Genomic DNA, 24,253 nt, shown 5'->3' on the forward strand with positions numbered 1-24,253 from the left:
TAGGCACGCTCGGCACAAAACGAGCGCCTGAAGCGCCAACGTGGCCAACGTGTGTAGTTGCAAGCGAAATGGCGCGCATTTCAATCACTGCCACGTTCTCATCAAACGCAAAATAACACTTGGGTGGCATTTCAGGCCAGCAGAACTAATAATTGTACTCCCTGAAAAATTTAAGACTCCCAAACTGGCCTGTGATGGCGATTCTGCCAGGTTTATGCTGGTTTCCTCTTGCCAGGTTAACCAAGGTGAAGTTTCTGGCCATGCACATTTCTCAAGAGCTCAATCCGGTTCTTCAATAGAAACTCTGTCTGAGTGGATTTAAGGTGGTTCTCGAATAAATGCGCCCTGGGTTTAATATGGCAAAGAATAACACGGCGAATTTGATGTTTTTTGAGGAAATGAAATGGCGCAGTAACTGTCTCACATTTAGATGGACACCTGAACCGCGCCGTAGGGGTAGAGATAAGGGAGGGAGAATAAGAAGAAAGGGGGGGGGGGGGGGGGGTGGAGAGATGCCGTATTGAAGGGCTCCGGTGTACATTCGGTCCCCTGGGGATTTTTAACGTGCGCTGACATCGCACAGCACACGGGCGTGCGGAGAGGAGGTTGTGCACGCCCCTTTAGCCCCTTGCGGCGGAAAGGGCAGGCTGCGAGCTACAGGAGGGATTAGCCTTGCGGATTCTGCGGCAATTGCTCTACCGTAGCGCAACTTAAGTGCTAAATAAGGTCCGCAAATCAGGCACATACCTGAGACGTGCGCTCGAATGCCCGCGCCGCACAGATACGGCGAAACTAACCGGCCGTACGTTATATTCTTCCTTCTTTCTTTATATTGGCAGCGTTCTGTGGTCACAAATGACTTGCTGCGTAGCAGTCTGCAATAGCACATCCCCAAACAAGCTCAACGAAGCAAAGCATTTAGATACTGAACCACGTTATGGTCGTGTACAGAAGTTCCGAGAGGCCGGACAGAGGGGAGGACGTGCGAACGTGTGCGAAGGACGTGCGAAGCACGCGATAGGAGGGAGGAGACCGGCTAAAGAAGAAATACGCGGAGGACATAGTGAAACAGGAAATTACCGCTTTGTTTGTGGCCGGTTTGCGAGACCCCGTGCGCCGGTTTGTGCTCTCACGCAAGCCGACCGATTTTGACCGAGCTGTGGAGGCTGCATTGGATGAGGAGCGAAATGAGGCGCTAACGGTGAACACAGAGAGAGTACGCGTCGTCGAGAGAACAGAGTCAAACCCCGAGGTTGCTTTTTTGGCAGAGCAGCTAGACCGCTTGGAACATATGCTAGCGCATCAGGTGGAACGAAACGATGAAGCGCGGACTCAGCAGCGCCCATTCACTGGAAATGCAGGATATCATGCGAGATTCTGAGGAAATCTGTGCTTCGCTAGTCAGAGTCGCAGGCATATTGTAAGGTACTGCCCAAACGTGCGAGGAGGGGAGCCGCGAAGCAGGCGAGAACCGTCCCAGGAAGGTGGTGGTGGTGGTTACAACTTTACTGCCACAATATGGAAGGGATTAGTTGGGGCTGGGGCTCCAGTCGGGGGCGACCTCTTGAGCTCGCGTGATGAGGGCCAGTTGCGTTGTAACTCTTGAACTGGCCAAGAGCCTGTACCATTCCTCCGCTGAGGGAGCTGGCAAGAGTGTCGTCGGAGGGGGTTTGCTAGCGCATTCCCATAAAATATATGGCCTGGAATGGCGTGCATCCCGTCATCGCGTCATCGCAGTGCTGGCATGCAGGGTCATATTTAACATTTGCGTTTAGACATAATCGGTAGGGGCTAAGAATTTCCTTTGTTTGTAGGAGTCTGAGTGTCGTGGCCTGCGCCCTGTCCAGGTCAGGGTGAGGGGCGGGATACGTGCATCTTTGCTCGCGATAAAAGTTTGTAATCTCCGCGTACGAGCGAGGCGCCTCGGCGGGCCGTCCGTTACCGAAAGTCCCGCGGTTGGTTAAACCTCGGGCTAGACGGTCGATCCCTTCGTTTCCGGAGTTACCCGCGTGAGCCGGAACCCATACGGGATTGATGTTGCGATCGAGAGTTCGGTTCCGCAGAATTCGCACTGCGAGCGCGCTTACAGAGTTTTTGTTTTTGCGAAATTTTGAATGGCGCTCTTAGAGTATTATAATAGTTTCGGTGCGGCAATCCGCGATGGCCAGTGCGATAGCTACTTCCTCTGACTCGCGTATAGAGCTAGCGTTAAAGGTTGTGGCGTTAACGAGGGCTGACTTTGGAGTGACCATATATGCCTGGTATGTACCGCCATGGATGTGTTGAGCTGCGTCCACGTACACTGCTCGTGGTTCGTACTCGTACTGTTTCTCAAGGGCCTGCGCTCTTGCTTTCCTGCGGGCGTCGCGTCTGCCTGGCATCATGTTCTTGTCTACTAGTTTAACAAGTCTACTAGTAATGTTGACTGATAAATGTGATGTTGCACATGCCTCCTCAGCGGGGTGGATGTGGAGTTTGTCGAGAATTACGCGTCCCACAGCAGTGCGCGACAAGCGGGTCACTGGTGCCGTCTTATGGGCTTCGATTAGCTCAGCGAGCGTGTTAAAAATTCGCAACTGCAGCAGTCGATCTGAGTTGACATATGCCGGCAGGCCAAGGGCCGCCTTGTATATATGCTGTTCTAATGATGCTATTAAGTGTGTCTTCGTCCCTGCGACGCAGATGATAGCACGGACAGGCGTACGTGATTCGACTTATTATGAATGACTACATGATCCTGCGTAGGTCGGCTTCTCTCATGCCCCTGCGACGGGTGGCAATGCACCTCACCAGCCCGCCTATCTGGTGCGCCGTGACGCGTAGACGGCGGATCGCTTCCGTGTTGTGAGTATTATTCTAAATAAACATGCCAAGAACACTGATCGTGGCTGCCGGGGGCATTGGGTGGTTGTCAATGTGCAATTCGATGGGTTCCCGAGGGTCGGGTGCTGCCTGTGAGGCTTGTTTGTTCCTGATAACTGAGAGTTCCGATTTAGCCGGTGAACACGCAAGGCCATTCCCCTGCACGAAAGAGTGTACCGTGTCGATAGCTCGTTGTAATGACTCTGCAATCTCTCCATCCGGAGTTGGTCCATGTGGTGATGTCGTCGGCGTATATAGAATGATGTATATGTGGGATGGGATGGGATCGACAAGACAGAAAATAAATAATTTCACTTACAGTAAAAGTTGTTGGACGTGTGTAAAAAATCTAGGTGAGAAGACCACAATATCGTCGCTGTAGTTATAAAAGACAACTGGTCCAAATGAAGCCCCAATGAAAAGAGTTCATCATTCGCACGAAAGCGACCGGAGGGCCTTAAAAAGACCGAACGGCGTGATCTTAAAGGGACACTGAGGAGAGGTATCACTGCCACAGGCCAATCTCGCAAGTATACAAGCGCGATGACGAAATAGCCGGAAAAGAAGACATGGATCTCTGAGGCTGACAAATGCGCATGAAGTTTACGCGTTTAATCGATATTGAAGAATATAAGCTTTACTTTGAAACTGCTAGTGCACTTTTATCACACAAGACAAAAAATTAGGGTGGGCGTGTAAAAGGAAATAAAAAAATAGCGCCCGGCCCGCACCGCTTAGAGCACAACGGGCTTATCACACAAGACAGGCGGAAAAAAGACCACCCGCATGGCCCGCATGTTGGAATCCCAATAAAACCTACACTTGTTGGAGCAATGTTTTGGCGCTTCACGGCTATGGGCCTTGCGTGCCAACGTGGTTGCGTTTACAAGTGCTCCTCGAACGCGCTTGCAACGAGGTTATCCCTTACAAAAAAACGTTGCGGACAGTCTATAGAGTGTCTATAGACATCTGTCTATAAGGTCTATAGACTGTCTATAGGCAAATCCTAGAGAACAGTCTATAGGCAATACAAATGCCATAGACAGTCTATAGACAATCTATAGATCTATAGCCATACACTTCTAGTAGACTTTTGTCTATAGACAGTCTATAGACTATGAATAGACAAAAAGCAATATCTATAGGAAGTCAATATAGTCAATAAGAAGTCTATAGACTGCCTATAGACCATTTTTATAAGGGATGGCTAGCTATAGTGTCGCCTCTTCGTGAGCAAACGCACCGCTCGGCGCATTCGCTTCGTTAGCGTAGCACATGGAGGAAGGAAAACTCAGGAGAGGCCCTCGCTAACCGAGATGCACGCGAAAAAGGATGAAATCGCGCCTATCTATGCCTAAAGGTTTATTCCTGAGTAAGAAGCGGCACTTGCCTTGTTTATTAAACGATAGTTTTAAAAAGCCCGGACACCGACCAGCTAAGTTAAAAAGACTTTGCAGTTCCCAGCAAAACGAGTCGGTGTCCGTATTCCTCTAACTGTACCCCCTCCCGGATGGAATTCCTCCATATAGTTGAACACGAGAATCAACGAAGAAATAGACTCCGCGAACGTTCTGTGCCACAGAGAACTGCCTGGACCAACAATTTGAACGTAAGAGGGTGAATAAATTGGCAAGAGATTGCAATATTGCCTAAATATGTTAAAACGCGTATATCAATATGCGTAGCAATGTCCTTGCAAGTCGATTAAAAAGAAAGACAAGCGCGCCTTCGTTGCTTCCCGAAACATTTTAAACACGAAGGCTGAACTGTCAAAGCCATAGCCGTAAATCTTGCGAAACTTCTCATATAACCCATTAATGAAAAAACAGCGCTCTGATCCTCGTAAAACTCGCAGGTTGGCTGACTGTCGCGTCAGATACTGTATGCAGAGAGGCTGCTCTACGGTGCTAAAAACACGGCATTAGTGCAGAATGAAAAGTAAGAAGGCGCCGCCGATACATGCGGCTTGGTCTGCTTCGGAAATCGGCCATAGGTCATGCTCATATTTCGATTCCGAATTTCGTGAATATACTGCATTTCATACATAGCAGTCAACGTTGCGAAGGTATAGCCGAGGCTACGGAAATAGTGCGCCTGCAAAATGATATTACTCCGCCACCAATCGTTCGTTCTTCGGGAAGCCGCAGTGATTGTTTGGATGAAACCAAAGAGCGGTATGAAACGAAGTGCTGCCATTGATTCATGGTCTAAGCTGTGAGGCGCTCAGCGTTCGGACCCTCTGAATATACGATGCACTGATTGTGCACTATATTTAAGGCGCGGATCGAGTCAGAGCATTTCGCCCTACCAGCCACCTGCACATGTCCTCCTCTCGTGTCCTCTCGTGTCTCGTGTCCTCAAATGTCCTCTTCTCGAAATATCGATGAGTCGCAGACGAAAATGTGGCAAGAGGAAAAACGAAGGGTAGGAGGTTGCCAGTTACTGTACTTGGTATCTGTCGCGACGAAATATGCCTGAGTTCCCTTTAGTGGTACGGCGAACTACTTTTTTGGGCGCGGCCTGCGCAGACTGGAGCGGCAGCTATGGCAGCGTTGATTGCTATGCATGAAACGGAGTATAGTAGCATCAAAGAGAATTTCCCGCTCCTGGAGCCCCTTATGTGTCCCTGTAGGCTTTTCAGCATAATAATATGTGTTTTCTAATCGACTCCATTATCTTTTACCTCAGTGTCCATATGTGCGTCGAACTGTCGTGATAATGCGATGCGCGAACACATTCCATTTCACACGCAAGCACACAGTTTTACTTCTCTACCTGAATGGCATGAACTGTTAACCTATGCCACTGCCAGAAAACGCATGCTTTGCTGCTTCGTCTTAACGCGAGAGCGTTAAAGAGCTCGTGCCACAGAAAAAGCCAGCGTCGTCGACGATGGCCGTGAGTGAAAAATTCATAAAAAATCCCTAGAGAAGCAACTTGAGGGGAGGTGGGCCACTTAGGTCACGTGACCTTGTGGCGTCATCACAGACCGCCCACCAGATTATGAGCAAACTGCCCACCGTGGAAGGTGGCAGTTAAATTAATTACTGGTTGCGCAACTCCGACTGCGCAACTGCGCAACTCAGACGCGGAAATCATCGAGCGATTACCTTCGGCAATCCCATTGCCGATATTTTACCGTGAACACGGCTGATTTATGTAATTATACAGAGTAAAAGGCTCGGAAAGCTTGTCTCGGTTTGCGGCTTTGTTGCATAACTTGGATGTTTTTTGCGGCAGCTTGGCAAACCTACGCGCAACTCTGAATATCAAAACAGTAACTCTACTCCCTCGGGACGTGTAAATTTGATCGTACAAGGTCCACCGGTCACAGAACTTGCCATCACAGGGCAGTGGCTCATCGCTTAACCACGGCACCTGGGGCAGGAGTTGTACGAGGACTCCCAGCGATCTTTGAATGTAAATAGAAAATGACCAATTCCACATATATGGTCATTAACCAATTAATGCTATCAGATCATACCGGTAAGGCGAGGATTAAGTGTCCCCTGAAATTTTTAAAAGCCGAAAACCTCTTTAAGCTTTTCAAGCAAGATGTCTGCAGAGGGTAATTATTAAGTCCTTTGGTAGTAAACACATGCTACGCTAACAAGTCTCAGTAAACGTTGTGTTGGTTACGTTGAGCGCTTAACAGCTGCACTGTAAAATTTTGCCGCCACTCGATTCAGGCTCTTCACGTCAAAGACTCGATGATTACGGTGTGGACGCGAACACCGCGGTGCAGTCTAGACCTCCCCGAAATAACCATTCCTTGCCCCATCAGAGCAAGCTTAAATCTGCCAGTGATAGCGGCGCCTGTATTTTGCTTTAAACCTTCGCTATAGCTTATAAAAGCTCCGTTATAAAAGCTTCGTAGCTTATAAAAGCTACGAAACTCTATGGTTTGTACAGCCACATCGCGTCGCATTTAATTAGTCCTTCTCGCGGGATACGTTTCTTCAACCCCGCGTGCAGGAACTATTGGACGGACTCTTCATGGCGATGTACGCGTACAAAAAAGATTTTTCTAAATGCAAATCAGTTGCTGTGTTTTGGTCGTTTTCAGTGAGCAAACCTCGTGGTTAGGTGTATTTCGAGAGGGCGACGGTGCATGAAGTCGTGGCACAAAGCAGTCACGCGGCAAAGCTAGCATATGTACGCCTTTTGAGAAATAATTCCTGATGGACAGTGGTGCAAATTATTACAACGCTAAGGCGTACTGGAGGTGCTTTGAATGCCATTACTATATTGTTGCATGCAGACTACACGTAACAAACGCCTGGCCAACCACAGCCACATAGAAGTGAGAGGCCCCAGGTTCACACGTTTAAAGGAATCTGCTACAGATATATTTTAAGCAAAAAAAAAAAACCTATGGACGAAAGAAAACTTGCGACGCATACATGTGCCCTGATCGCATTCAGGGCGCCTGATGGCGTCACATACCCGCCAGTTGCTGCACACCTGCAGCGTCGGCATCATCTGCCCATGCGCAGTTGCGGTAAGCAGGACAGGGTGGCGGTATGCGCTACGAAACACGGAATAATTCAGGCATTATACACACACCAAACAAATGACAGCTACAAAACAACGCAACAATGATCGCTAAACATATGAAAAAGTGAAAACCATTTCTAAGATGTCCTGTCAAGATCGCGGGGTGTAGTGAGCCAGGTACAGAGCCCTTAGCGTAGAACAGTATCTGGCGGATGTCGGCGAAGGCGGCACTCAATCTCCACTCTCGTACGCCGACTTCCAAATGTCAGCGAGACACACGGAAGCGTGGAAACGATAGAACAGCATCAGCGGGAACGTCGCGTGCTTGACCATGACCCAGGCGTCGTCTCCGAAGCAGAGCCGCACGTGCTGGTTAAGGTGATACTTTTCCATATTGAACGTGTTGGTGACCCAGATGGTGACGTTGCAGATGATGAGAAACGTGACCATCTCTCTGCCCGGCTTGGTGAACCGATGCCTCCTCGAGTTGCTGCATCTCCGGAGTCCGTCGCTCAGGAACAAAGTCTGAAGCACTACCTGTGCCACCGTTAGCAGGTGGCTCACCACACTCGTGAAGTTCCAGTACCAGACGTCTGCCGTGACGGACATGATGTAGTACACGAAGTAGAAAGGCAGCGGCACGTATAGGAGCACGTCGTCCAGAAGCGTGATGGGATGAACATTGAAGTCTAGCTTGGAAATCTCCACGTAGCCCCAGACGACCGCCAGGAGGGCGACCACCACGAGTACGGTGTCCTGGACGAGGAAGATGATGCTCTCGATGCCATCGTAGCCTGCTCCGCTGAAGGCCACCTGTCCGATGACGAGCGACACGATGGCTGTGAGCAGGAGAAAGATGCCAGCGAAGAGGCCCTTGTTGGCGGCGTGGCAGTCGGCGCTGACCACCAGGTTGCTGTGGTAGCTGGCGTCCTGCTGAGTGCTGAGCGACTCCCGCCGTGCCAAATGGTGGCTCGGCTCCGTGCCCACGTGCTGCCACACGATGAACCAGACGCCGGCCAAGATGATGTTGTACTCGATCGTGAACGGGTGCAGGTAGGGCGTGATGGCAATCGTGTCGAACATCGGGCCTCCTCTGCTCGCGCTAGACCCGTTACCATGGGATGATGCGTTATTCACTGCTGTAAAAAAAAAAAAAACTGTGCTGAGATACGGTTCCTTTTCTTTTCTTATTGGTGCTTATGGTCTTGGTGCATAATAAATTAACAACAAATTTATGTCTGCGGATCTTTGCTACATGGGCTGCTGCAGTGTCGCGGTTTTCAGGAACTTCAGACCTATAGAAAGATACGTCGGTTTGAAGCAACAAACTTGACATTAATGAAGAGGGGATGAGAGACTACTTCTCTCTCAGCCTGTCTCTTAACCTTTTTATATTAACTATACTGCTCATGATAGCGACATATTCGCATGAAACTTCCGCCCTGTGTGAACTATTAGGGGTCCATGGCTGAAGATTGATAGTCAGATCGTATTAGTTCGTTCCTGAAGAATTCGGTGGAACCTGATTCAATACAATGGTATGAATCAGCTGCCATACACCTCGAAGCTTTCTAACCGGTTGCACTCAGGCAAATCGATCACTTGTAAAAGAGTTCCTCATTTTTGATGATCCATTTCTTACGTAGCATCTCTGTCACTGTGTAAGTAGCATTATAGCCATGTTTTTGCAGACTTAGCTAATCCGCGACTACACTTCTGACATCACCGCGAACGTACCCAAATATACGTCGTCTTCATCATCGTGGACATTATGGCGGTACTCTTGCACGATGCTGCTGAACCAAAAGTAGAGGCAGGTGCCAATCATGTGCATGAAGCCAAACTTAGCCAGACCGGTAGAATGGTTTATCACAATCTGGACAAAAAAAGGAGAGAGAATACCGAAATCAATGCTCTCAGTCGACGCCCATATTAAACAAAGGCACAGGTGCGATACGTGAAGCGGTACCTACATTCGAGTACTTGAAGGCCATGAAGAGTTGGTAGAAGGAGTACGTTGGCCTCTGCACGTGGAATACTATGTTGAGGACGTCCTTGGTGTTGCAGCCGCGCCAAAGCAGAGCTTGAATGCTTCGCTGTAGCAAAAGGCCTTCATTCACCAGGTGGCAGAAGCAAAAAACTAGCAAAGAAGAAAACAGGCCAACGAGTAAGTTGTGTGACATGGAAACGGCTCTATGAAGCGCGTCTGTTATGTAAGTGCGTTCGGCTCCATGAAGCGTTGATCGGTTTTTTGTTATATGCTTCAGGCGAGAATGTTCTTAGGCGGAAAAAATGCAGAAAAAACGAAACAAAAACTCAAGAAAACGGGCAGGGCCAGACCTATTTGCAACTTGAAGAGTTTTACATCTCTGAGTGTTTTAGAATCTGCCACACAGCAATATAGACGTCTGTCTTCGACCATGGTTTGGACCAGTCTAGCGGTTGCCTGTGAGCAACGTAATGGCTGAAATTGGATGTAATATGCAGCCATTGGTGAGGTGCATCGCTGCGCTCTGTCAACAGCAGTCGACCGGACCTGGCCAGTGGCTGTCACTGGCGGCGATATGCAGCCAATAATATCATGGACCTACCGACCATGCCGCCCTTGAGATAGAAACTGCCGCTGTGCCGTCCACTCAGGAACCACATCTGTGGCGCGGGAGTCTTGCGGGCGTACGTGGTGAACACGCTGGCGGCGCTGTGCACGTACAGGCCACTTTGCGAGGGACGCACCTTGGAGCGCACCTGGCGGCTGGCCGAGTGCTTGTACCACAGGATGTCCAGGTGGAACAGTGCCAGCCAGCCCATGCCCACCGACGCGATGGCGATGCTGAAGATCTGCGCCCGGACACGCCATACAAATGAGCTTTGAAGACGTGAACAACTCCCTCGTAAAATATTGCTTCGAGGTACAGGTCTCCGAAGGGTGGTACGCATACTAGATATTGTATTAACAGCGGAAAGATACGGTCTCTCGTACAGCTATCAGCGTTGGATTTATCATCCGAAACGAAAGACAAGACATTGCACTGCTGTGTCTTAGGTACGCTGTCATTACTGGGTGAGTCGTCCCCAGCCAAGTTCCGCCATGGGAGTTGGCGGCCGGGGGGAGGCGCGCGTATTGAACTCGAGTTTTGAACCCTACGGAGCTCATGGTTTTGTCACCTAAGCTTTTCTCTGTCAGTGTGTCGCAGATGTGCTGTCTGAGCGGTAACACAAACGAATAAGTCGTCGACTTACCTCAGGAGCATGAAACTCGTCCAAGACTCTATCGGCAACGCAGAAGGTAGCGCCCATGGTGAAAACGAAGACACCGTAAATGCAGCTAAGTACGACGCTGAAAAATCCCCTGAAGAAAGGATGGAAAACAGAACATAAAAAAATGGTCAGGGCAAATTCCTGTGTGCATTATTGGTGTGACCATGGAGTCTGAAGCCTAACTCATTGTACTTGGTTGTTAGTTGGTTAAGCCTGAAATGCGTTTAGCTCCAATTCTGGCCCTTTTCAGTCGAACATGAGCTCTAAATCATGGCGAGTTGACGTTGACGCTGATGCCGAAATGGTCCGTCGGAAGCCTACCCATATACGGGCAAAAGCGGAATAATTATAAGCGCTGCATGGGAAACGTGTGAACAGCAGTCGACCGGGCCTGACCAGTGGCTGCCATTAGGATTGGCGGCGATATGCAGCCAATAGTATCATGGACCTACCGACCATGCAAGGAACTGCCGCTATATATATATATATATATATATATATATATATATGTGTGTGTGTGTGTGTGTGTGTGTGTGTGTGTGTGTGTGTGTGTGTGTGTGTGTGTGTGTGTGAACAGCAGTCGACCGGACCTGCCGCTATATATATATATATATATATATATATATATCAGCAGGTCCGGTCGACTGCTGTTCACACGTTTCCCATGCAGCGCTTATAATTATTCCGTTTTTGCCCGTATATGGGTAGGCTTATATATATATATATATATATATATATAGCGGACACACACACACACACACACACACACACACACACACACACACACACACACACACACACACACACACACACACACACACACACACACACACACACACACACATATATATATATATATATATATATATATATATATGGCATGTGGTTGTTTTTTCTTCTGCTTTTCTATTCAATTAGCATTAAGCGATAACATATTCAGTAATATTCTAAATTGATCAACACCACAAATTAAATAAAATCAATTTAAAAAAAAAATCCCCTGTGCCCCTTGGTTTCTGTGGCTGTTGGCTTCTGTCATATTTATAACGAGCCCCTCACCCCTTCCCTTCTTTGCTTTATAGCTTAGCGAGGGCCTCGGTTCTGGCAGCCTTGACGCCATAGGAAGCATAAGAGGGTTCTCACGCAGCTTCCACCCTCTTCGTTCGATGACGTTCTACGTCACACCTGCGGTAACTCAGGACGTTCCACGTCCGCCGCTTATGAACGTGGGTGGCGCTGATGAACACTCTCAAGGTTAGGTTACTTGTAAACATAAATACCCCCGAAAGCAGATTTGACAGCCGTCGCCGTAGCTCAGAGGTAGAGCACCGGCTTGCTTATTGACAGTCGTGTCCAGCTGGGAGGTGCTCGACAGGTGCGTGGCCGTGCAACACCTCCCAGCTGGACACGACTGTCAATAAGCAAGCCTGTGGTGCTTAACAAAGCAGAGGCCGCATCTGGACATTGTATTTTCTGACTGAGTACCTGTTCCTCGCACTCTCTTTTTTTTTTTGGTGTGTGTGTGTGTGTGGGTCGCACTGCCTGTAATAATATTTTATGCGTATTTTTCTGCTATGTGCTTCGTGTTTCCCACTTACCTGTTCTGTGCCCGCCCCTATAAAAGGGGATCCATTAACAATGTAAAATCACTCCTGAAGAAGATCGGTCTTCCGATCGAAACGTCGAGTTGAATAAATATGTTTCCTTTAACGAAGCGTATACTTCGCTATATATATATATATATATATATATATATACATATACACACACACAGAGCAGTTCTCAGCACGAGCGTCAGTAGGCCATCTCAGATGAGCAGCCTGCCACAGAACCGGCCCAGACATACACAGACAAACAAACAAACACACAAGGCTAAGTGCGGAGAATGGCCACTATAAGTGCTGGCACACTAAAAAAACACCCCCAGCACCTTGGTTTCGTTTACTGTTGGCTTACGTCATGTCGTGCAGAAAATGCAAAATCATAACACAAATCCAACGTGGTGGTAAGAAGCGTATACCAACTACACAATAATACTGAAGACTAACTGAGAGTAACAAGAAAGGGGATGCAGTTCCGCAAAATAACCGCATAAGTTAAGGATATAAGCATGCGAAACCTAAGCGAATTATTGTGTGCTGCTCTCTACAAACAGAGCCCTGAGCGTATTTCTGGAGGTAATGGCCACTGTGGTCAGTTAACTCGTGATTCTTTTCCACAGTTTGTCCTTGTGTAGAACCGAAGAAATATGAGCGACACTGAGGTGCACTGTCAATTCGGGGACCGGACCTTGGTCTGGCGACGTCCTCCTCCTTGGAGTATCTGGTCGTGCTCTGAACGGCATGCTCTACCACGCTCTGGCTCCACGTGACCCCAGCCGACTTGGAGCTCCGGACGCTGCCCGCCGACGGGCAGCCCGTTTTGTCCTGGTCGCCGCATTTGACCGGAAGCGTCACTATGGACAGCGGCTCGTCGGCCACGGCGCTCGCTTTTTTGGACAGGAGGTGGTCCTCGTTCTCCGAGTTGTTGTTGCACTCCGCGAACTCGACCTTCCGGTCGCGCAGTGCCGCGAACTGCTGCGCGGTAAGAAATATAAAAATAAAGCAGAAATGCGACAAGCAAACTGGAGGGAGGCGATAGGGGGAAGCTTATGGTTATTGTACAGACAGCGGCGGTGCGTATAGCCATTTCTGCGACACCGGTGCGGCCCTTGAAGAACAGAGAGAGGAGAGCAGACGGAAAGACTGCAGAAGATGCTAAGAAAAGGAGAGGGGATAGCGCCATGTCACTTGATTTGAGGATATCAGACAATCAGAAAAGAACAAGAGGAGAAGAAAAAAGGCGCACCAACATAGCTTAAACCCACAGAGTATGTATACTACATTCGAATGAGTGCGAAAGCACGGGTTTTTGCTACGTAGAAGACGACGATGAGGGGCTAGTGCCGCGGGACGGAGCAGATTGAAGTTGATGAAGACGAAGCTCTGCAATGCACAGTGCTAGAATGTGGTGGAATTTAACACCAGGCGTGTTCGGCTGCGGCGCTAACCTCGTGGTCCTACTCACTACCCAATAGGCTCTCTCCGCAGCCGAACATGCCTAGTGAAAAGTGTCCGCGAATTTTGCCAAGTCACCGGCAGTGGGTTAAATTGGTCCAAGCCTGAGTTTTTCTGCGAATGCGCCTTGAGTGAGGAGCCCTGGCAAGAACTTGGGTGTCCCCCTTGATGCTCATCGTGAAAGCGAGCAGGACTTTGCAGACGAAAGTGATACGGGAGAGAGCAGAAAAGCGGAAAGAGGCCAATCTCTCAATTTTCGCCACAGCTACTCTTTGCAGCGCCTTCTTTATCAGTAAACTCTGGTATGTAATGCAAAAACACAAAAGTACAAGAGTTGATCACATTTGTCTAGAGCGCTAGAGCGGTGTGCTGGGGAGGAAGTGAAGTTAAATCTTATCGCAGCTGCTTTGCTGGGGGTAAGGCACTGGTGCCTGTGTGCTGCACATGCCTATTAGGCTTCTCCCCAGCGCAAGTATTATCTGTGAAAGTCAATGCCTTCTTTAGAATCTCGCATTATTTCCACCGGACGGCACCGGTCGAGCGCTCTAGACAAGTGTGATCGACTCTGTACTGCACTGTACACGTCTAAACGTTCAGAGGCTACATAGGATTTTCGCAGTGTTTGTATGGGCTTCTGAATGGGAGAGGTGTAGCAGGACGAATTTGTTCAGGCGGGTTAAAAACAGGATGGGGGGCTTGGGCACCTGTCTTTACGGCAGTTGGTAAACCAGTTTTTGTTTCTTCGGGACGTCAGTGAACCCCTTCCAGACTACGATCTGCCAAATGTGACTTGGCCGCGTGCTGCCACATTTTGTTGCGTCCACCGAAAATGTTTCGGGGCGGATTTGTGGTTACTACAAAGAAATTGTAGCAAGTGTTCGTTTTCTGGTAACGCGTTACTCCATCGAATACCTTTGTGAAGACAATAGGAAAAAAACTGTACCGGGCCCTGTGCGACTTTGTTTTTCGGAGCCCATGCACGAAGCCTTGTACAGTGCAGGGCCAGACAGGGATGTTTTAAGAAGAGTCAAGGAAATGGAGGTGCAGCCTGGAGCAAATATCTTTTTCTTTTTAAAGCTACATACGGGAACGTTATCGGTTAAGAAGTTTTTTGAGGCAAGGGACTTTTTTTTTTGCCGTAGGGATCGCATTGTTTAATTCGTTATCTTCCAGAAACAATGGACCATGTTTTCTTACATTGTTGGGAGGGGTATATTAATTCGTTATCTTCCAGAAACAATGGACCATGTTTTCTTACATTGTTGGGAGGGGTATATTTTTGTAATGATTTACAGCGAACAATAAGGAAAGAATGTCCATTAGACTCGCATCTCATTGCGCTCACAGACAACGACGCCCACGACTACCCTGGCTTTTCTGCTATACGGTCTCCTTAACGCTACCTCGTGAATAAAAGACCATTCCGTAGGATGCAGTGTTCGAAGGCTGACTGGAGTCTTGTCTCGTGCACGGCGAAGACTAGGTGGAAAGAGCGAGCCAGAGTGATTCGGCTTCGCACGAAAGTTTCATAATCTCGGAGAATACCTAAGAGAACTTCCATGGCGCATCTTTTATGAACATAGAACGGTGTGCATGCCCCAGGAGGATCCACATAAGTTGAGCTTTTCTCTGAGCAAGGACGAGTGAAAGTTGTGCGGGATGTGTACGCCTCGCCGATGAAACCTGGCCTGCAGAACAAGGCAGTCGAGAATGCACCTATTCAACGTCGCCATTTAGATTGAGGGCCGCCTTAAACCGGAGAGAAAGGCAATGCGTGAGCAAGCGTGTCTTGCATTCGCGCAGCGTATGTACCTGCGTTGCGCCTGCATCGGGCACGAGCTACGGAATGATTCATCCCTGTCCGACGTATGCGGTGGAACTTGCTTGCTGTGTGCATGCTATGAACACGTGACGCCACTGGTAACTCAAGCGTGTCCAATGGATACTTGATGGCATTCTTGTGAACATGCCGACGACGATAGCACTCACAAATGGCTTACTGTGGAGACGAACATTTCCTCGCTCGTAGGCACTGGAGACGACAAAATAGACCTCCCATTTCCTTTCCTTCACTAACCCGCCTTGTAGAACCAGTTATACGCTGCAACGGCCTGTATCAAAACCAAGTCTTTTGCCCCAACTTGTAGTTTTCATATAGCTCGTTTAAACGTGACCTCCTGTTGATCCTGTCAGCGGCGCCAAATAGTTCCTAGCAACCTTCCTCAATAAAATCGCCAATGAAGACATCTTCGAACGTGTGCGAAACAGGCGAGGTCAGGAGCGGATAACGCTGAGAAGTTAGAACGAACCTACGGCGTTTCTTCTCGTGACGATACTTCTTCCGCATTTAGGACATACCACGGACTCGTGATGATCTCTGGAGTGGACGAAACTCCCAGGGAAAGATCCAAAAGCACGCAGAAAGGTTCGGAACTTACGCGGAACCGAATAAAGTTTTGGGCAAGTGGCGCATTGTAATTTTTTGTGCACCAACACAGCCTTTACATAAGGTCGAAGGAACGGTGTCAGAAATTCAGAGTCTGTATTTTTGTGTCAAATGACAGCAGATGGAAACAATTTTAGTATCCAGCTCGCCCACATTTAGCAGTATGTTTCTTGCAGTTTATCCGCGCTGTGAGCACATTTCAAACCGCTTCAAATTTTACTTCATAACAACATAAACACCCGGCATTCGGATTTGACAGGGGTGGTAATTAATGAGCAGTCAGCTGAAAAGAATGCTCAACTTCACTCGGAATGAGTCAAAACGAAAAGGAAAACGAAACAACTGCAGCACAAAGCCGTAAGAGGGAATGGCAGTATTATTAACTGTTATCTCGGTGGCCTTCTGGTCACGGTACCGGCCCCAAGTTGTGACGCACTAAGCTACGAATTATTATTACATTAATTACCGTTGTATTTTCTTGCTTGTCGATCTCCTAGGTTCCTTTGTGGTGCGCCAAAATCTCTGTAAGCGATAGTTTTTTGAATAATAATTATAAGAATATGTTTTATTGGCACGTGAATTCGCACAATACGTGCTCCCGTTGAAACGCGGTCTCCGTGGCCAGGAATTGAACCCACGACCTCGTGCTCAGCATACGAACGCCATGGCCACTTAGGCTCACCGGCAAGCCTCTTAGTTACGACATCAACACACTTCCTTCGGAGCGGAGGCAACAGAAGCGATCCGTGAGAGTGCATGCATTGGGTCGGCGGCGCTCGATAGGCGTATGCCGACGCTGTTCCCCTGCGGCCGAAAGTTGCTTGGCTTGTGGGTCGGGGCTGCCCATACATTTCGTTCTACATTATGGTCCGCGTGTTGGTCGGTACACATGTGCGTTTAAATCTAATGAAAGTCACCTCCTTGTGCTACGTCTGTAGAAGTTTATACTAACTTGCGTGATATTCTACTGAGCTGCCACTTTAAGCAATAAAATCTGAATAAATAACGTACCGCCGCATTCTCTTATGCGGCTGGAAAACGTATTTACAGGGCTGTGTCGAAGGCAGTGGGGTAGATTCATTGCGTCCGGTTGAGCCTAACAGCGCCCACAATTCAAGAAAAGGAAAAAAAATGTCCCTGAAAGTGTCCATGAGCGCCAGATTGCAAAAATCAAGAAAGGAGAAAACTGCACGCAAATAAAATTGCAAAGTCGTGAGTTACTGACAGCATTAAGGGCATCAGTGTAAAATTGACCGATGAGATTTATCCCAGCTGGGCTGAGTTACAGCGGAACCAGAGAATCGTTTACCTCAGGCAAGGAGTCCATGACTTTTCGCTTGCGGTACCCTGGTGATCCCGATCAGTCAGCATCGACGGACACGTCTGCGGCTGCCAGGTCGGGCGGACCTGTACGTCGCCTACAGATTGCGCCGGATGTGGAGAGGAGGGCCACTGCGTCACCGCCGGTGGTACATTACTTGGCGAATCTGCTGGAAGGTTGGCGCCATCGGAAAGAAGAAATAAGAAATGCCGAGCCAATCTCGGACATGCGGTAGCATGCACGCAGGCGCAGTGTAGTTCTCTCACACTTCTCTCCGCTGCCTGCCACGTGCACCTGTGCGCGGCATATCAGGTGGTCGCATGGCTGTCAGTCAATCTGGCGTGAAGTCACGGTACCGGCCCCACGTTGTGACGCACGAGCCGTCTTCACCACACCGCGCGCTGTGCTTCGCCACGGCTGTCTCATGTTTCGAAAGACAAAGCAAGAAGGTACCGAAAGCCTTGATGTACGGCGTGCGTTTACGCCTGCGACCTTGAATATCTCGTCAGTGTGAGGCTTTGCAGCGCGCACTTGTCAGAGGAGACATTGAGTCTCTGTTTCGTTTCTCTTCACCTTGATTTATTTTCCCTCCCTAATATTTCTCACGCATTTTTGAACTGCACGAAAAAAAGAAATGAAAAGAGATGCTCATCTGTAGAAAGACGTGTCAGGGAACATTCTTCTCTCTTCCAGGAGAGAAGAGCGAAGAAAGGATAGCGGTAGTTGAGCTGCTACCGATCGTAAATAGCGCACATGTTCGTTATGCTGCAGCGTCACTTGGGCAACTTTCTCGGGCATAAACAGTCGAACCTCAGAGTTTTCACTCGCGACGTACTACGATGTCTATACCACATACTTTGGAAATATTCTTTTTCACACCGCCATCAGTGTACAAAAGGTGTACACGCCGGTGGGAATATGCCCAGAGAGATGCAGTACGCGTGCACGAAAGGAATATCCGTAGTAGTTGTTCTATAGAGTGCACGTGATCGGTGCTTCTAGACGAGAACTCATAAATGAGAACAGTTGAAATGCGGGGGGCCAGTTGGTACATTGTAAATGAAAAAAAAAACCAGTCACAAAAGACGAGGGAAAAGAGGAGTGTGCACGCCACAACGACTGGACTAACAACTGAAGTTTAATAGAAAATACATAGTCCCAGCAAGGCCAGCAGAGCATGCGCAACAGCAGCATCACAAATCACAGAGCAAAAGAGACAAGAAATCTTATCTATCGTGATCGACCTAAAAAAGCAAAATCTTTCTCGAGCAAGCTCACCGAGGTTGTGCTAATACAATCATGGCCTGACAAAAGATATGCTACGCTTCCAAGATTTCTCGCTCTTGTTTTCCCTTGCCTCTACCAAGAATCGCGACATTGCTGAACAAAGGATAACAGCCACATTCATTACAATGGCGAGGCAAGCTTGCACCGCCATCGGACCCCGGGGAGGAGCGGTGCTCACGCAGCCGGTCAGTAACACATCGACCAGTTTGGCTCTCGCATGTGAGGGGGAACTTGTACACCACCTGTGCGACACACGCCGTGAAACGGTTCTCGTGCTGCGTTGTGCAAACGTGGTTCCTTTCCCTGCCTCGAGAAATGCGCGAACACAGACCCGACAGCTTGCAAGGAGCAGAAAACACCACACTCACTCCCTGCTTGGCCGCAACTTTTTTGATGTTATGGCTCACTTTATGCACGTACGGCATGACCTCGAATTTCTTGCGTTAAGTTGCCCCAACGTCAGCCCGCTTCGTGCGTCCTTCTTAAGGTTCTGAAGCAGCGATTCAGCCACTGCCTTCAAAAGGGGTTTAGGGAACTCAGCGGCTTCCAAACCATAGCTTTGTTTGTCAAGGCTGCTTTTGATAGCGTGGTGACAGCTTTTTTCGAGTGCATTGCGGAAACAGTTCATCACAATCCCTCTCTTTACAATCTTAGAGTGTGCAGAACCGAAAGGTAACAAAGCTTTCTTGCTTCTAGGAAAAAAATACAGTATAAATGGGCATCGTCAAGGAATGTTAGTTGCAGTTCTAGGAACCTGATAGAAAGATTGGTAGAGAGTTCATGAGTGAAATTTAGAGTGCGTGAAGAAGCTTTAAAAGCAGTCAAAACATCGTCTACTGCTGCGGGTTGAGTGTCATTAGGTGAAAGCTCTAAAAGTACTAAAAAAATCGTCCACGTACCTAAAAACTTTGCACACCCGCTTGTCATGAAGTAAGTCTTGAAATGTTCTGTCAAATTTTGCTAAAAATATCTGGGAAAGCACTGCAGCAACGCTAGAGCCAATACGTATTCCATTTTTCTGAAGGAACAAGGAACCTTTGAATTCAACAACAGTTGATGACAGGCAAAAAGATAACAACTCCAAAAAAGAATCAACCGACATGCTACATGCGTTCCGAAAGTTCACAGGACTGCAATGATCAATAAGTTCACGTACGGCTACGAAGAGTTTATCGTGGGGAATGCTGTAGAAGAGGTCCTCAATGTCAACCGAAAAAGCCATGTTCGCACCGGGGATACCGCAATTAAGTGCGTCAACAACCGCGGCCGAGCTGGCCACGCTGAAAGGGTCCTGCACAGGAAGGGCTGTCAACTGTTGCTGAAGAAATTGGCTCGCTACCTTCTGCCATGAACCAGTCTCCGTGACGATTGCTCTCAGAGGGCAACCCACCTTGTGTGTTTTAGCTGAAAAGAATACTTGCAGGCGGTCTCCCCTGCATTTCATGACACTATGCGAAAGTTTCTCCAAGTTGTTTTGTTTCAGGAGCTTCATGGCAGCAGTCTTTAACATTGAGGGCTTCCGAATGGCAGGCACGAAGTTCTTCGCTACAGCAGCCAATGCCTTCTCTCCAAAATACTTTTTCGGGAGGACCACGAAGCCACCTTCCTTGTCCGCTTGGAGGAGGGTCAGGTCATTTTCGATGAAGTGGTCGACAACTCTAATAAACTTCAGTTGTTAGTCCAGACGTTGTGGCGTGTACACTCCTCTTGTCCCTCGTCTTTTGTGACTGGTTTTTTCCACTCATAAATGAGGCCGCCTCCGGCGGCAAAAAACCGGGAGGCTCCTGTAGGTATAGCCGCGCTGTGGAAAAAAACTAGGAAGCTTCTCCGTTCTTTTCCACGGAAAGGACAGCGATAAAGAGGAAAATAAAAAAGAAAGCTTAGCTTTGGTGAGGTAACGGTGACATCATGAAGAGCTTCAGCGACAGCGGAAGATGCAGCGAAAAAGGAAGCAAAAAAATAAGTGTGTGTGTTGGGGTGGGGGGGGGGGGGGGGGGGGGGGCGCCAGGCGACAGGAATCAATCTGGAGTCACCGAGGGCGCCTGAGGCTGCGGAGCACCCCCGATCCGTGCCGCCGCATATGGTGTTACCCAGAAGCGACGAGACCGCCGACACTGCTCACGTCACAGAGCGAAACAGCTGGGTTTGAATGAACCCAGCCGGATTGCATGGACGGAGTCCCTTCTCCATCCAGCAAAGGTGCAAGTCATCGGCATATACGGAGTCACTCTCGAGACATCCACCTTTCGTTCACCGTATGTTCCAGTCATCGATTTCAGCACGCAAATTGTTTTCGCTCTTCTTGAAATTATACAATGAAGTGACTAAAGATGCGTCCGACGGGCCCAGTTCTTTTTCGTTAAAGGTATGGCGGACGTCGCTGTAGGCCCATGGCTAAAGTAACGTCCAACGCCACGTCCAACGTATGCGCATCATATAATACCAGCGCTACTTGCTTCGCGCTTTTCTTCGCGAAGCGTTTGCAAGTTGCGTGCCACATTCCGGCTTTCGTAGCCGGAATGTGGCACGCAACTTTATCTCCGGCTGTGTTTCAGTCGAAGCGCGATGACGAGAATCTAACTGCCCCGCTCGTCGAAGAATCCGCATTCAAAAATTGATTCGATTATGTTCAGACGTAGAGAAACACTCCGAGCACTTCTAAAATTTGCATAGATCTGCTTCTTCACTCCCGATTGTGCGCGCAGACCAGCGTCGTCAATTGGTATACAGTTGCATGCAAGCAGCGGCGGCAGGTGATGCGACGTACGCGAGCGGATATGTGTATTCGCTCTGTGCCTTCACACTCCGTCTTAGTAAGTTGTCTCGTAATATATCACCTCGATTTGCTATGATCAGCATTTGTGCCGGCGCGAATTCTGTAGCGACCTGTAAAACGCAACTGTATACCGAGCGTCCGTACCTGGTGCAGCGCTCATCTCACCCTGCACAGCACCCATCCGTACACTTAAGAAATATCGTACTAGGTGAACAGAAGGTTTACCTTTAAATTTTTTTTCCAGATTATGCTTCACGGTCATGGCAGTTTAGCAATAGGGTGCAGAATTTATTTGTGGCCTACGGTTACTATATATGGTGGCACAACAGCGATGGCCTGGCGACGACCGGGCCGATGCGCCTGCGAAGGCGAATATGTGCTTCGCTACAATACACGGGGAAGAAGCAACAAAGCAGGTAGTGTGTACGAGCCACTTCCGCGAAATTGCGACTTTTTTTTTTTTTTGGGGGGGGGGGGGGGGGGGACGAGGAAAGTGCCCGGATCTCTCTCGCGCAGAAGTTTTAGCACATTGAGTTTAAACCTCCGTGGGTTCGGGCCCCGCTGCGGTGGCTCAGTGGTTACGGCGCTCGGCTGCTGATCCGAAAGACGCGGGTTCGATCCCGGCCGAGGCGGCCGAAATTCGATGAAAGCGAAATTCTAGAGGCCCGTGTACTGTGCGATGTCAGTGCACGTTAACGAATCCCAGGTGGTGGGAATTTCCGGAGCTCTTCACTACCGCGTACTTCATAGCCTGAGTCGCTTTGGGACGTTAAACCCCATAAACCAAACCAATCCGCGGGTTTGAGTTTCGGGTGAGGCGAAGGACGCACGTTCAGCCATCGCCGCACGCCATCACACATGTATTGGAGCACTGATGCAGCTTTCGCTGAACTTCCATTGGAGGACAGCTGCTCTCCTCAAGGAAACAATAAGTCTCCAATTTTACAAAGTGGGCACGGCAGAAAAGTACATGTTTCCCCAGTGCTTAAAATATGTTTTCATCGAAGTGATCTGAGCACAGGTAGAGAGGGAGATAGAGAGAAAGCGGCCTGTTTTACGCATGGCTTTTGCAAAGGGGAGAAATTATTTTTAAACAACAGCATAGACTGGTGGGCGAGTTGGTACGACATTCTAGGAAAAAGAAGCGCAAACACGTGTCTCGTCCCTTCTTCCCTCGTGTTTGTGGTAGTACGGTGCTTTTTCCTTGAATATTTTTAAAGGTTGTTGGCTCAATTTGTGTCATAGGCCTGAAACAAACGATCCCCACGCGCTAACAGCGTGCTCATAGTTGTTATGCAGCCTTGGAGCTGAGCAGCCAGCTCTGGAGTGACTCCTTGTGCGAGGGCACGGATTTCCCTTTTTACATTCACCCCTTGTGTAGCGCTTCCAACTCAGTATTTTTCTTTCTCTTGGGTTTTAGAAAACGTGTTACTGATTCTTGCTAAAAACTACAGTGAAATTTTCAGAACAAGAGAAGTTTCGCTTCTAACCATCATTACATACTCCTTTTATGCCCTGAGACAATAAATATCTTTTAAAACAAAATTTATTACCGCCATTGAAAAATAAAAAAAAATTGTTGCTTGCTTCGGATTCATGCAGTCCCTACATTCTAGCACAAGGCCGGGGGAGGGGGGAGAGATTCAGATTTCTTGTCAGTATTGGTAGGGGATAGGTCTAAAACCTTTGGAGACCCTCCCCTGAGTTTAAGCACTGTGTGCCCCATGCTTGCATGTAAATAGTCAGGAGTAAGTTTTGTATTTCCCGCGCTGCGACCATACGACGATCGGCAAACGGTGCAACGGAGGACATGCGCGTAGTACAACAAGAAGTTGGTTGATGGCGCTCTCGAAGTTCACCAATCCCCCCATTCCGGGCGGCGAGTAGACGTCCCCGAGCCAGAGTGCAACTGTCCTCGTACACGTTAATGCAAAGAAGTGCAGCGAGAACAAAATCAAGCAGATCTTCGACTAAGAATCACATGGTCAGATTCGCCCGACGTTCGCGGGAAAGAAAGGTACCGGATCCGTCTGATGTACCTTCAGCCACTGTCAAAGAGAACGTGATGCGGCAAGTGCACTTTCTCCAAGGTCTGAACTGTTCTGTTGGTTAACAATTGCCTATCAGGCAGCAGTTCGGCGCACCCCCGCTTCTTAAGCAGCGCGGACCTCGATTCGCCGACTTGCATTCGCACCTCTCTCCCCTTCCTCCCGTGCAGAGCCAAGAGGGGCCCTTCTTTGTAAGTAGGCCTCCTCCTCCTCCTCCTCCTCCTCCTCCTCCTCCTCCTCCTCCTCCTCCTCCTCCTCCTCCTCCTCCTCCTCACAGAGAGTGCGTATACAGATGAGTGGCACTTAACATCAGGGGCGCTACAATGGTAGTGCGTGGAAGCATAGCTTGCACATTGCATGTCGGAGCACGTTGCAATAAGCCGATTAGTGAATGAGAGAATAAATAACTAAACAGATATGTAAATTCATCAATTCAAACAAAATATCAATGGACTAGATAAAAGCGCAACTTTTCGTATGCTCCTGTTCTCCAATATGGCGGCGACAATGACTTCAGAGTAGCATATATGTATATCTACACCGGCAAGCGGAGAATTCAGCAGTCTCGCTGGTGAGCATCAGTGCAATTCCTCTTTCTCTCGCCCTCCTCTTGAGCGAAGTGACGGTCATAGCTATAACGCGACTTATCCGCGACTTCTTCCTCCGCAGAGGGTGCCCACACGAAGACCTGCATGGTAATCA

At 48.8% G+C, this 24,253-nt stretch overlaps 1 protein-coding gene across 1 annotated transcript; it reads right to left on the reverse strand.

Moving 5' to 3' along the window:
• Positions 1–6,901: 6,901 nt before the first annotated feature.
• On the reverse strand, positions 6,902–20,190 carry LOC149371746 (proton channel OtopLc-like). Its single transcript, XM_089585231.1, has 8 exons — positions 20,118–20,190; positions 17,429–17,606; positions 12,907–13,193; positions 10,600–10,708; positions 9,951–10,197; positions 9,333–9,499; positions 9,097–9,235; positions 6,902–8,498 (listed from the first exon to the last, which is right to left on the reverse strand). The coding sequence occupies exons 2-8, from the start codon at positions 17,444–17,446 to the stop codon at positions 7,591–7,593; spliced, it is 1,875 nt and encodes a 624-aa protein (XP_089441357.1). The 5' UTR covers positions 17,447–17,606; positions 20,118–20,190; the 3' UTR covers positions 6,902–7,590.
• Positions 20,191–24,253: the final 4,063 nt, after the last annotated feature.

The sequence above is a fragment of the Amblyomma mixtum genome, chromosome 1 (assembly GCF_055824585.1).
Source record: "Amblyomma mixtum isolate Tamu chromosome 1, ASM5582458v1, whole genome shotgun sequence".
In the NCBI taxonomy this organism is placed as follows: Eukaryota; Metazoa; Arthropoda; class Arachnida; order Ixodida; family Ixodidae; genus Amblyomma; species Amblyomma mixtum.